Here is a 15,339-nt window from a genome sequence, read left to right on the forward strand (position 1 = left end):
ATGATCCATGCTTTTTAGGAGGTGATAATTGTATATTGGCGGCTCTCGGTCATTTTTATGATAAAGTCAGAATCTTGTAAGTCTTCATCAGTCTTTAAAATGCAAATATTCAGTGCTGCGTAGCTGCTGCGTAACTCAGAAATTATGCAAAGCCTTTTCTAGTATGTACTGCTATTTTTAAGCAAATTTAAAGTAAAAGATGTGTGCTACCTTTAAAGCGGCACAAAAAGAGAATTCTCTATGTTAATTCCTCAAAATGCTGAAAATTTTATGTTAAATCCTCAAAATGCTAAAAAAATTATGTTAAATCCTCAGAATGTTGAAAATTATATGTTAATTCCTCAAAATGTTGAAAACTTGGGTTAGGAATGGATAATAGTGAGCTGTATTACTCATCTGTGCAAAACCAAAGAAATTAAATGCCTCTGCTTTTCTGAATTTTAGGACAATTAATCTATACTTTTTGTGTTAAGTTGGACATTTTGCCAAGTTGTTACTGTACCTAGTGTAATATTATAAATTAAGGTTTATTTTAAGAATTTGTGAATCCAATAGAATACTTCAATCTATTGACACAGTAGATAATTTATGTTTCATGTAAATATATTATCTGTATTTTAACGCTCATAAAGATTTTAATGTGTTTGAGATTCACTTGATACTGTTATATATATAGGTGTTTAATTTATTGTCAGTTTTTGTCGATAATGGAACCCTCAGCTGATAACAAAATCAGTCTGATTGTTGAACTGATTTTTGCATTAAAGCTATAAAGTATTTTAGCAATGCAGTTTACAAGAATATAATAAACATAATAATATATAATAAAATAATAAACTTGTTCTAATTTAAGGTTTTGATGAAATGTAGATCTATATCATTTAATATGGCAAAACTTTTTTATGCAAAAATTTATGGCATTTAGTTTTGCATTTTTATGCCCCCGAAGGGGGCTCAGCATTAAAAGTTTCAGTTGTAATTATTTATTCCAGCTTGATCGCAAAGAAATTATGAAGCATATGTGCATGACTTTCTAGTGTCCCAGTACATTATGTCATACAGGGATGTGTGAATTTTACTCCATCAAGGTTTGTACCAGTGACTTCTTGGTGCCGCAACTGCACCTCATCCACTGGTACAGTGATTCTTTTAAGCCCAACTGTCACTTTCTGTCTTTATTGCTGAAGCTTATTCTCCACAATATGCATCATTCGTGCAGAAAAAGCTTTGGTATTGATATTTGGTGTTTATTTTATTTTCAGTGAAGCTTGTCCAGAATTTGAACAAAAGCCTTAAGTACCAGAACAGTCATCAAAAATGTATACTAGATATGAAAGAAGCAGAACTGGTCGAGGTACATCAACAGTTGCTGGATACAAAGGTGAAGGTCAAGGTTGAACCAAGCCAGGTACAGGAGAGGGAGGAAGACCTTCAAGGAGAGATCAGAAGACTAAAGAACCTAGTCACCAAGGTATAATAGTACATAATATACCAATAACCCCATGGCATATATTGATTAACTTACTGAGAAGAAAAATTAGACTAAATGTTTTCTTTAATATTTGCCAGAAATTCAATGGCAGTTTTAATTTCCAGATAAATTACTTTCCAGAAAAAAACTTGAATAGTTTAAATTGCCAATTATGATATGGATATATTTTGCTTCAAAGCATTGCTCTGTTATTTCATATCCCAGAAAATATTTTTACTTTCCTGTATGGGATGAATGTGCTTTATGGTAGACATGGGTTTGACTATACATTAACGTTAAATTAAAAGTCTTTCTACTTATAGCTAGAAGAGGACTACTGCATCTTAGATAGAGATAAAGACTGCTGGAAGGAGAAATATTGGGTAGTATTTCATAAAAGTGTTAATGAAATAAAAGGAAAATTCATTGTCTTAAGCTACAGTCACACATACGGATATGTCTGTGAGTTGAGGTACCATGAGTGCGGATGGGACTGGTCTGTGGTAGGGGCGGACACGGATAATTACGGAGCAGTACGTCTTACTACGGGAAAAATGGTAAGAAACGGGGAACAAAAAATACAGGATGCGAATAAGTAGGATAGGAACGGCGTACTACGTTTTATTGCGCCTGGTAAATTGCCCAGCTCATGGATGGGTATGCGGTGAACTACGTTGAACTACGCTCAAGTTCGGGCAGCCTCGGATAACTACGTTCAGCTTCGGCAATGTGCGTTTCAGTACGGGTAACTACGTTTTAGTATGTTTAATTACGGATGAATAAGTTTTAACCAAGTTTGACTGAAGTCACACTCAAATGGCTACAGATCGCTCAAACTTTTATGCATGTTCAAAAGTTGGAGAAACTTGCAAGTTTGTGATAAGTCTTGAATACATTTTGACCAAGTGTTGGTATGAATTGATACGGATTACAACTGTGAGGTACAGCTCAGGTACGGATTGATACGGATTACTTCCATTGCTAGACGTAGCTATCCGCGCCGTATGTGTGACTGGGGTTTTAATAATTTAAGAATCATTTCAACTTGGGTGACTCATCTGGTATGCTCAAAAATACTGTGAAATCATTGAAATTCATGGGCACGAAATCTCATGGTTTAGACAAACATGGGTATTTTGTGGGGATATGAATTTTTGGACATAAAATGAATGGAAATATTACGTATTTCTGGGATTTAATTTTGTGGATACTATATCATGAAATCCACACAAAAATTTTCCCCACACATGTTAATGATTTCACAGTATAAGATTATATATGTATCCCGTGATGAATTTTTCTATAAAATACCTGAAGAAATTTTTCCAGGCATATTAAGCAGAGGTTTGTTTGTTTGGTTGGGTTTAACTTTGCACCGACACAATTTAGGTCATATAGCAACTTTCCGGCCGGTGGAGGAAGACCCCAGCTGCCCCCCTCTGCATTATTTCATCACGGGTGGGCACCTGGGAAGAACCACTGACCTTCCGCAAGCCAGCTGGGTGGCTTCCTCACATGAAGAATTCAATGCCCCGAGTGAGGCTCGAACCACATCTGTTAGGAGCAAGTGATTTGAATTCATTGACCTTAACCACTCGGCCATGGAGACCCCCACTCATAAAGCAGAGATTGCATTGTTTGTCAACTCATAGTTGCTCCTGAATTTTCTTAAGACAAATGTTGCAAAAAAAATTCCTTGCAAAAACTTATATTAAACATTGTATAATTAGACCGGTTCTAAATATTTTGAAATTTCGGTCACACAGAATATATCTAATATAAAAATACTTGTGATAGCTACATAATCATAGTTCAAGTCAGAAACTAATTAACAGAGCTACAGTAGCTTTACCAACAGGAAAATAGTTTGACATCAATTCAATATAAAAATATCAGTGAAGATGAGGACTTGTATGATATATTTTCACTAGGATTCCTTGAAGAAGTTAGATGAGTCTCACAGACTGATCAATGTACATTTGCATAATGCTGCCAGATACAGAGATGAGAGTGACAATCTTGAAAAACTGCAGAAAGTTACACAGGGCAAGCTTGATGAAACTGAACATGATCTTACACAGTCCAGAGAGGAGATTGAACAGATCAGACAGAAACATAGAGAAGAAATTGAGACTTTTGAAGCTGAGGTCTGTTTTTATTCATAACTTGAAAATTTCTGATGCCATATATTTTTACTATTTAATGGTATGATTTTAGAAAAATCTTACTGTGTTTATGAAGTTAAAGTTGTCATCCTTTTTAAATAAGTATGTTTTCAAATGAGTGATAAAACATTTAAATGTTTGATTGAGAGTCAGTACACGTTAGTTTCTTTATGCTGTATCATAATTATAAATGTGCAGAGAAGTATCTCCTTGTAGGGAAGTTGTACCACTGTAATACAGTTAGGTTAATCATCTGACATCAAACAAAAATCCCAGTGCAAAAATTAAGAACATGTCACAGTTGCTGTGTATGCTGGCTCCCATTTTCACTGTCAGCTGAAATATACTTATAGAAACTTCTAACATTCACTCAATATATTTTGTGAAATATTGCGTATTCATCAAATTTCTTACACATTTAAACAAATATATTATTAAATTCCAACAGAATAAATTGTTTTGAGACATCATTTTATTAGTCCCCTACTGGTTGAAAACCAGTTTTGGGGACTATAGGAATGCTCTTTTCCGTCATTCCGTCCGTCCGCAATTTCGTGTCCGGTCCATAACTCTGTCATCCATGAAGGGTTTTAATATTACTTGGCACAAATGTTCCCCATGATGAGACGACGTGTCGTGCGCAAAACCCGGACCCCTAGCTCAAAGGTCAAGGTCACAGTTGGAGGTCAAAGGTCAACAGGGCTTTTTTCCTGTCCGGTCCATAACTCTCCCATCCATGAAGAGATTTTAATATTACTTGGCACAAATGTTCCCCATGAGGAGACGACGTGTCTTGCGCAAAACCTGGACCCCTAGCTTAAAGGTCAAGGTCACAATTGGAGGTCAAAGGTCAACAAGGCTTTTTTCCTGTCCGGTCCATAACTCTCCCATCTATGAAGGGGTTATAATATTACTTGGCACAAATGTACCTCATAATAAGACGATGTGTCATGCACAACTTTCAGACCCCTAGCTCAAAGGTCAAGGTCACACTTAGCAGTCAAATGTTAACATAGCATGAACAGGGTTTGTTTCGTGTTCGGTCCATAACTCTGACATTCATTAAGGGATTTTAATATCACTTAGCACAAGTGTTCCCCATGATGAGACGACGTGTCATGCGCAAATCCCGGACCCCTAGCTCATAGGTCAAGGTCACAATTGGGGGTCAAAGGTCAACAGAGTTTTTTTCCTGTCCCGTCCATAACTCTGCCATCCATGAAGGGATTTTAATATTACTTGGCACAAATGTTTCCCATGATGAGAGGACGTGTCATGCGCAACACCCAGTACCCTAGCTTAAAGGTCAAGGTCACACTTTGAGATCAAAGGTCAAGAGGATTTTTTTCCTGTCCCGTCTATAACTTTGTCATGCAAAGCAGGATTTAGATATCAATTGGCACAAATATTCCCCTGGATGAGACAACATGTCATGCGCAAGAACCAGGTCCCTAGGTCTAAGGTCAAGGTCATATTTAGAGGTCAAAGGTCAAATTCAAGAATGACTTTGTATGGAACATTTCTTCTTCATGCATGGAGGGATTTTGATGTAACTTGGACCAAATGTTCACCACCATGAGGCACCCTTGTTTTTAGAATTACGTCCCTTTGTTTTACTATAAATAGATTTTATTGTAACTTTTTTATTACTGGCGGTAGAGAAAAATCGAGACCACTTTTCTGTGGTACAGCATGCATGTTACATCCAATTTTTAGGTGTATTTTGACCTATCTCTACCTGGTAAAGAGTTTCTTGTGGACTTACATTATTATTTTTTTTTTTTTTTTTTAAAGATTAATTTCCCTTTGTTGTTACTATAAATAACTTACATGATAACATTTTTATAATCAGCCAAAAAAATTCAATATGAAAACAACTGTGGGTTTTTATATATGCACATTTTAATCCAGGTGTGTTGTTATAATGTTATAACATATTGTATATGTAGTACAATATTGTTTATACATCATTGACAGATATCAGTTCATTATGTTATACTGCAGTAGAAAAAATTAGGTGCCTTCCAGTAGGGGACTTTGTTTTGCATGGCAATGCTTCATTCACTTGTTCATTTTACAACCTATACCCATTTTTAAAAAGTCATAAAAAATACACATACTTGATACAAGTAGTGTTTTTATAAAACAAGCAATCATTTATAAGGATACAGTGTGTAGATATGATCAGATATCAAATTTAGATTTATTGGCAAGATATACAGTAAAACACCGCTCTCTCGAGGTCGCACGGGGATGAGCAAAATGCTCGAGTTATCCATGGTTTCGAGTGACCCAAACATTGACTAACATACGAAGAAAACTAAAGTTTGTTTTACCAACTGTTGTCGGGACCGTTTGCAGAGTAAACAGTGTTGCGTAATAATAACATACTTGTGACATTTTTCAAAAACAAACGTATTACAAACGTTATCTATTGATAGACGTTTCAAAATATAATTTGTAAATGGCGCATGTGAACAAAGAGCTATAAAAATGTATTTTTATTTCTTTGATGTGAAGAAACAACTAAGATTTTTTTATGCCCCCGAAGGGAGGCATATATTTTTTGAACCGTCTGTCCGGTCTGTCGGTCTGTCAGTCTGTCAGTCTGTCCGCAATTTTCGTGTCCGGTCCATATCTTTGTCATCGATGGATGGATTTTCAAATAACTTGGCATGAATGTGTACCACAGTAAGACGACGTGTCGCGCGCAAGACCCAGGTCCGTAGCTCAAAGGTCAAGGTCACACTTAGACATTAAAGGATAGTGCATTGATGGGCGTGTCCGGTCCATATCTTTGTCATCGATGGATGGATTTTCAAATAACTTGGCATGAATGTGTACCACAGTAAGACGATGTGTCGCGCGCAAGACCCAGGTCCGTAGCTCAAAGGTCAAGGTCACACTTAGACATTAAAGGATAGTGCATTGATTGGCGTGTCCGGTCCATATCTTTCAACCATGGATGGATTTTCAAATAACTTGGCATGAATGTGTACCACAGTAAGACGACATGTCGCGCGCAAGACCCAGGTCCGTAGCTCAAAGGTCAAGGTCACACTTAGACGTTAAAGGTCATTTTTCATGATAGTGCATTGATGGGCGTGTCCGGTCCATATCTTTGTCATTCATGCATGGATTTTAAAATAACTACGCATGAATGTGTGGCACAGTAAGACAACGTGTCGCGCGCAAGACCCAGCTCCGTAGGTCAAATGTCCTAAACTCTAACATCGGCCATAACTACTCATTCAAAGTGCCATCGGGGGCATATGTCATCCTATGGAGACAGCTCTTGTTTATTCATCAACAAGTGCAATTATCATAATATTATTATCATCTCAATTTTATGAAACGGCTATATTATTTCCTTCTTTTGCATGCAAACAATTGCTGATTAAAATACTAAGATCTCATAACTATCTCCTCGATCCCGCAGACAAGATGCTTTAAGGGATCAATAATTAATCTCATCATAAGATCAAATATACCGACAAACAAACATTTAAGATAGTCTGGGAATAGACTCTCACGGTGTGTGAAAATGTTTAATTAACCGACACATTCTGACCGCCGAATGTGTGAAAAATTTTGACACCCCTGCTCGAGTTAGCCAGAAGTAACAAAGAGTTAATTAATACACAGGGACCAAGTGTCATGCTCAAGCAATCGAGTTATCGATGCTCGACCCAGCCATGGTAATATCACATAGAAAATAGAAGGAAATCGGCCGGGACCACATGAATTGCTCGAGCGAGCCTGGGTGCTCGAGCCATCGATGCTCGAGTGAGCGGTGTTTCACTGTAGAGGATATTCAAGTTTTTTGCTTGAATATGGTTTTTATTTTCATCAAGTGGTATGAAAATAAAATATACCACTCGTAAAATATGTTTTTTCATACCTCGAGATGACTTTCCTGTTTATTTTATACACAAATGATTTAAAACATTGTTTGTTTACATTTAGAAGGAGCAACAACAACAACAGTCCATTTTCTGTACAGCCGAAATTTAGTCTTAGTTTAGAAATGTCAAACAAAAATGTTACCTTTACAGCATCCACAAAGAGTGTAGTTCCAGATAATTTACATTAAAAGTTACATTTAGTGTATGTTATATCTTCCACTTACAGATTTCAAAACTGAATGCTGAAAAACAAGATCTCAATTCCAAAGTTCAGGATCTATGTACACAAAAAGAAGGGATGGAAAAGTCTCTAGAGCAAGCTGATGTGAATATTGGTGAACTTGAAAAGCAACTAGGTGATGTCAAGGTGAGGAAAGACACATGTGGCACCTTATAAAGTTACTAGGGAGGTGCAAGGGTCTATTTTAAAACAAAGATCTGATTCATATAAGCATATTTTGAATGTAACCATGGCTACAGGTTTGCAGTTTGAAGTATCAGTATTTTCATTTTTTCATGTTAAAATGATGTAATTACAGTCAGTCTTAATTTGCTTGAACTGGGATGATATGAACACTGCCCTCCACTTGAACTCATCATCAGGTACTGGCAAAATCCTGGTATAATGTATATTGTTCAATGGCTCAAATTACTGATAACTTGAACAAATTTTGCTAGTCCCATCCAGGACGAAGGAATGATTCATTAGTTTGACTGTATCTCAATTAGAAGACTACTGGTACTGATGATAAACCCGAACAGAAAATGAGGTTTTTTACCTGTAACTTTTTTATTTCTACAAGTTGACATCAATGGTCGGTATCAAAATAAAGCTTAACCTTTGCTGAAAACTTTACATAATTCAAATTTATATTTAGTAAGCAAACTCGCACGAAGTGAGGGCCTGAAAGGGGTATGTAAAAAGGGGACTTTATGAACGTTGACTGATGATAAATTCGAACCCTTTGTCATTTACAAAATTTTCTTGGTATTATTATATTGAAACTTTTCCCAAAAAGCTGCAACAGTCATTCCTGATCAAGTAATGAAAAGTTAACAAATGTCAGGCCTTCATGTTTCGACAGTGAGCATGCACAAAAAAACACCCTCTTCCCCAGTAATTTTGGATAAATATTTTTTATACAAATTTATGTAAGTCATTTATTTATACAGAATATTTACCAATTTTGTTTTTGTTTACACCAGTTGATGTTGTAAGTGGAAACTATTAGATGGTGTGTTCAATTTTATAATTAACCGATTGCAATCGAATATTTCCAAGGTGTTCGACTTTATCATCTGTCCGGGTTTATCATCAGTACCAGTAATGCTATGGAAGCAGATAGAAAATCATCCACTACTTGTCAGCAGATGTATATCATTATGATCCTCACAAATGGTATTAGTTGCAGATTAAGTAAAATTATAAATTTTAAGGATAAAAAAACTCACTAATGTTTGCAGTTTTGATTATGTTTCAGGCAATACTGAATGTAGAGAAGCTACAGAAGGAATCTCAGACAGATCTACAAATGTTGGGGATGTTACACAGAGAGGCGCAAGCAACCCCATACTTACAGAATCAGGTATTAACATACAAATTTAGGGTACAAAAGCTTGTCGGTAATGGATATAGTCATCATTTTTGGCGGGCCTGTGTATGTGCGTGCGTGTGTCCGATTTTGTCCAGACCATAACTTTAACATGCATGGACCAATCTTGTTTATATTCAGCATGAACTTTAACCTCAATGAGAAGGAGTGACATGCGCAAAACCCGTGTTCCTATCTTCAAGGTCAAGGTCACAGTTGGAGGTCAAAGGTCAAATTAAATTTTGTCCGGAGCATTTCTTCTTTGTGCATGGTGGGATTTTGATTTAACTCGGCATGAATGTTTACCATAACAAGATAGTGTCATGTGCAAGAACCAGGTCTAAGGTCACGGTCAAATTGAAGTTTGCCCAGAGCATTTCTTCTTCATATATGGTGGGATTTTAATGTAACTTGGCATGAATGTTCACCATCATGAGACAGAGTGTCATGCACAAGAACAAGGTCTAAGGTCAAGGTCACACTTACAGGCCAAAGGTGCTGGCAGGCACGACATTCTGCCCGTGGGCATGCAGAATGTATTTCTAGTTATAGTAAAGGCTGTGCTTAAAATTACAATGAATCTGTTGCATATTATACAATGATATTTTGCACTGGTAATTTTATGCCCTGCAATTAAAAAAAAATTGGGCATATAATATTACTCTAGTTTTATAGTGTGTGTGTGCATGATATTTATGTGCACAGAATTGAACCAATCAGTAACTGTTGTGCATCGTCAGATTTTAAATAATGCAAAATCCAGACACCTAGCTCATAGGTCAAGGACATACTTGGAGGTTAAAGATCAATAGCTTAAATTTGCGTCTGCTTCATAACTTCCTAACCATGAAAAGGATTTTCATAAAACTAGCATCAGTTGTTAACTTCATCAAGACAACTTGTAGAGTCTACAACTAAGGTTACTAGGTCAAAGGTGAAGGTCACACTTGAAGGTCAAAGGTCATGATCACAGCATTTTATCATACCTTTAATGCGGCATCTGAGGGTATTGATTGCCCTTAGTGATAACTGTAGTTTTTCTTGCCCACTCTGTTACATTTGTATGCATATTCAAATTAAATTGTACAAACATTCAGCATAACACAACAATGTGTCATGTTGAAGACTCATACATCTGCCTTAAATGTCAAGGTTACACTGAGAGGTCAAATAGTTTAAGTTTTTACACCCACAAATACAAAGTGGGGGTTATTTTAGAGTCCACTGTTCAGTCCATCCATAATTTGTGTCCACTTCATATCTTCTAAACCACAGGGAGATTTTCATAAAACTTACATCAATTATTGACCTCATCAAGACAACATGCAGAGCCCACAACCCAGATCACAAGGTTCTAGGTCAAAGTCACACTTGGTGGTCAATGGTCAAACAGCTTAATTTTGTGTGCACTCCATATTGTCTAAACCACTAGGAGAACTTTTATAAAACTAACGTCATTAGTTTACCTCATCAGTATATCATGCAGAGCACACATTCCAATTGTAGATCAAAAGTTGTGTAGTTTATCCTTATGTTTGCTTCATATCTTCTTGGGAGCTTGGAAGATTTCCATGTTTAGCTCATCTAGAAGGTCAAAATGTCATGATCACAACATTGTACTTTCCATGCATTAAGGGGTATTAAAAAAAAGCTTTTAGCAACAGCTGTTAAAGTAACTCTTTTTCTTGTTTGCTCTATAACCTTTCTGTGCATGCATTGATATTTGAATAAATTGAAACAAAGTTCTTCATAACAAGAGGATAGGTTGTGTTCAAGACCCAACCCCTATATTAAAAGTCAGGATCGCATTAATCAAACAAAGATTTTTCGTGTCAGATCTATAACTTGTGTGAATCAATAGATATTCAGGTACCTTGGAACATACACCGCCATAACTAGACAGGGTTGCATGCCATACCTAGACCCCTAGAAAAAAGGTCAAGGTCACCCATAGAGGTCAAAGATTTTATGTTGAAAGTTTTTAATGAATGGCTGAATACTCCTATAACTTGGTATATAAAAATTTTGTTAATAAAAGATGTGTTGCATATATAACAAAAAAAAGCCTTGCACGGTGCTAGTTTGAAGGTATTAGACCTGAAAGACATATCTGAATGTGATAACCCAACTTTGTTCTATATCTTTCACTAAACTTAAGGGATTTAATGCTGTATTTGCTGTCTTAAAACAGGAGACACAGATTGAGATGCAAACAGGCATTGGGGTAACTCAGACAATAGATCCTGCATTGTGTAGTACAGAAATTCAGACAGACACTGCTGTTACCAAGGTAACAGAAGTCCAAACAGAACTTCATCTGGAAGATGCTGAAACTCAAACTGAAGTAGATATAATGGTAATGAATATGTTTATATACTAATAGTAATGTTATAGTTGTTTATATGAGAAGAATTACAAAAGAGTGATCATCCAGCTTGCACTTCTTTTCTCTAACCATGTCAACTTATTATCAAATGGTAAATTACCATTGACAAGCATATACAGTGTTGCAATACTGAAAGATATATTTTACACTCTTTATACAGCTGAAATAACTGCAAAACAAGATTTATAGCTTAAACTTCTGTAAACTGCGGCAAAAACAAAAAGCTATAGAATCATGAAGTTCATCAATGTCTTAGATAAATATTAGTAAAACTGTTTGCACTGAATTCTTTTACACTTATCAGTTTGCTTAAACTGAATAAATGTACATTTAAGATTTTTTCAGGTTTAAATGCGCGTTTTTTAGTGCTCACCAGTGCATGGGGTGAGCTATTTTGATTGCTCACTGTCCATCATCAGTCCATCATCTGTCCATCCACACTTTTCTTCAGATGCCATCTCCTCTGAAACTTTAGGTCAGAATTGCACCAAACCTGGGGTGGTTCTCTTTCAAGTTTGTTCAAATTTTTCAGCTTGCCGCCCTTTAGGGGCCACAAGAGGTAAAAATAGAAAAAAAACTTTAAATAACTTCTCATGAACCGCATGATGGGTCTTCATCAGACTTGGTCTGTAGCATCATTATAAGGTGCTCTCACAATTTTTGACAAATAGGAGCGCTTGGACACGTTAGAACCCGCTACATTTAAAAAAGAAATAGCTTTAAAATACTTCTTCTCATGGGCCGCTTGATGTATATTCATCTGTTTTGTCTGTAGCATCATTTTAATGTCTGTTCCAGGTTTTTAGCTCACCTGTCACAAAGTGACAAGGTGAGCTTTTGTGATCGCGTGGCGTCCGTCGTCCGTGCGTGCGTGCGTAAACTTTTGCTTGTGACCACTCTAGAGGTCACATTTTTCATGGGATCTTTATGAAAGTTGGTCAGAATGTTCATCTTGATGATATCTAGGTCAAGTTCGAAACTGGGTCATGTGCGGTCAAAAACTAGGTCAGTAGGTCTAAAAATAGAAAAACCTTGTGACCTCTCTAGAGGCCATATTTTTCATGAGATCTTCATGAAAATTGGTCAGAATGTTCACCTTGATGATATCTAGGTCAAGTTCGAAACTGGGTCACGTGGAGTCAAAAAGTAGGTCAGTAGGTCTAAAAATAGAAAAACCTTGTGACCTCTCTAGAGGCCATATTTCTCAATGAATCTTCATGAAAATTGGTCTGAATGTTCATCTTGATGATATCTAGGTCAAGTTTGAAACTGGATCACGTGGGGTCAAAAACTAGGTCAGTAGATCTAAAAATAGAAAAACCTTGTGACCTCTCTAGAGGCCATATTTTTCATGAGATCTTCATGAAAATTGGTCAGAATGTTCAGCTTGATGATATCTTGGTCAAGTTCGAAACTGGGTCACGTGGGGTCAAAAACTAGGTCAGTAGATCCAAAAATAGAAAAACCTTGTGACCTCTCTAGAGGTCATATTTTTCAATGGATCTTCATGAAAATAGGTCAGAATGTTCACCTTGATGATATCTAGGTCAAGTTCGAAACTGGGTCACGTGCGGTCAAAAACTAGGTCAGTAGGTCTAAAAATAGAAAAACCTTGTGACCTCTCTAGAGGCCATATTTCTCAATGAATCTTCATGAAAATTGGTCAGAATGTTCACCTTGATGATATCTTGGTCAAGTTCGAAACTGGGTCATGTGGGGTCAAAAACTAGGTCAGTAGATCCAAAAATAGAAAAACCTTGTGACCTCTCTAGAGGCCATATTTCTCAATGAATCTTCATGAAAATTGGTCAGAATGTTCATCTTGATGATATCTAGGTCAAATTTGAAACTGGGTCACGTGGGGTCAAAAACTAGGTCAGTAGATCTAAAAATAGAAAAACCTTGTGACCTCTCTAGAGGCCATATTTTTTTCATGAGATCTTCATGAAAATTGATCAGGATGTTCAGCTTGATGATATCTAGGTCAGGTTCGAAACTGGGTCACGTGCGGTCAAAAACTAGGTCATTAAGATCTGAAAATAGAAAAACTTTGTGACCTCTCTAGAGGCCATATTTTTCATGGGATCTTTATGAAAATTGGTGAGAATGTTCATCTTGATGATATCTAGGTCAGGTTTGAAACTGGGTCACGTGCGGTCAAAAACTAGAACAGTAGGTCTAAAAATAGAAAAACTTTGTGATGTCTCTAGAGGCAATATTTCTCAATGGATCTTCATAAAAATGGTAGAGAATGTTCAGCTTGATGATATTTAGGTCAGTTTCGTAACTGGGTCATGTGCGATCAAAAACTAGGTCAGTAGGTCGAAAAATAGAAAAACTTTGTGACCTCTCTAGAGGCCATATTTTTCACGAGATCTTCATGAAAATTGGTGAGAATGTTCATCTTGATGATGTCTAGGTCAAGTTTAAAAGTGGGTCACGTGCTTTCTAAAACTAGGTCATTAGGTCAAATAATAGAAAAACCTTGTGACCTCTCTAGAGGTCATATTTTTCAATGGATCTTCATGAAAATTGGTCAGAATTTTTTATCTTGATGATATCTAGGTCACATGTGCTCAAAAATTAGGTCACTTTGTCAAATAATAGAAATAACGATGTCATACTCAGTTCAACACTGGCTCATGTGGGGATAGGTGAGCAATTCAGGACCATCATGGTCCTCTTGTTTACAAATGGGGGTGGTTGGCCTCTTTTAGGGGTCACTAGAACTAAAAGTAGAAATACATTTACATGACTTCTTCTCTTCAATCCCTTCATGGGTCTTCATCAGACTTATTCTATAGCATCACGGTAAGGTCCTCTCCAAATTTTGTTCAAATAGGGGCACAAGAGCTAAAAATAAAACTTTTTCTCATGAACTGCTAAATGGATCTTCATTTAACTTGGTCTATAACACAATTATAAAATCCTCTCCCAAATTCATTCAAATGTGGGTAGCAGACCCGTTGCTAGAGCTAAAAATAGAAATGCCTATCAATGACTTTTTCTCTGCTAAATGAATGTTCATCAAACTCTCTGTGTCGCATCATTATATAACGTCCTCCCAAAATCTTGTTAAATGGGTGCACTTGACGTCTTTTAGAGGCAGCTCGAGCTAAAATTTTATTCTAATATGCCTGTCTCTGTTAAAACACGCTTATGCTAGAATGATGTCAGGTAAACGTGCGGTGACATCAAAAGTTTTTGCTGCGACCAAGAAAGCGCTACTGTAAATAAATACTTGTTCAACAACTTCTCATGAACTGCTTGATGGATCTTCATTAAACCTGGTCTGTAGCATCATTATGAGGCCCACTCCCAAATTTATTCAAATTGAGGCACCCGACCTCTTTTAGGAGCGGTTTGAGTTGGAATAGAAATACCTTTAAATGCCTTCTTTTCATGAAAGGTTTGATGGATCTTCACCAAACTTGGTCTGTAGCATCAATGTAAGGTCCTCTTCCAATCTTGTTAAAATGGGTGCACTTGGCCCACTTTTAGGCGCCTCTGGAACTGAATATACAAATACCTTTAAACAACTTCTTCTCATTAACTGCTGGATGCAGTCATTTTAAAGAAACCTTCCAAAACTCCCTCAGCCTGCTCCAACATTGCCTTTGTGAATTTTCTACATATTTTAAAGGCCTAAGAAGCATATAGTGTTTGAATGGTTTGTCATCTATCACACTGTTTTTATGTAATCAACTTCTACTGCCTCTGGAACTTTTGACACCTGGAACATAATATGGTCCTCCTCCAAAGTTGCACACTCAGCTCTGGAACTCAGGGGAACAATCTTGGGCCATCATAGCCCTTTTGT

At 36.7% G+C, this 15,339-nt stretch overlaps 1 protein-coding gene across 3 annotated transcripts in view; it reads left to right on the plus strand.

The window, feature by feature from the left end:
* LOC123540543 (repetitive organellar protein-like) overlaps window positions 1-15,339 on the plus strand; it is a 326,476-nt gene that overhangs the window by 303,986 nt on the left and 7,151 nt on the right. For all 3 annotated transcript variants that reach the window (XM_045325637.2, XM_045325638.2, XM_045325639.2), the window contains 6 exons: window positions 1,263-1,471; window positions 1,795-1,854; window positions 3,403-3,618; window positions 7,768-7,908; window positions 9,023-9,127; window positions 11,325-11,489. In XM_045325637.2, the coding sequence (XP_045181572.2) occupies window positions 1,263-1,471; window positions 1,795-1,854; window positions 3,403-3,618; window positions 7,768-7,908; window positions 9,023-9,127; window positions 11,325-11,489 (896 nt within the window). The remainder of the gene's footprint in view (window positions 1-1,262; window positions 1,472-1,794; window positions 1,855-3,402; window positions 3,619-7,767; window positions 7,909-9,022; window positions 9,128-11,324; window positions 11,490-15,339) is intronic.

The sequence above is a fragment of the Mercenaria mercenaria genome, chromosome 16, assembly GCF_021730395.1.
Source record: "Mercenaria mercenaria strain notata chromosome 16, MADL_Memer_1, whole genome shotgun sequence".
NCBI classification, from domain to species: Eukaryota; Metazoa; Mollusca; class Bivalvia; order Venerida; family Veneridae; genus Mercenaria; species Mercenaria mercenaria.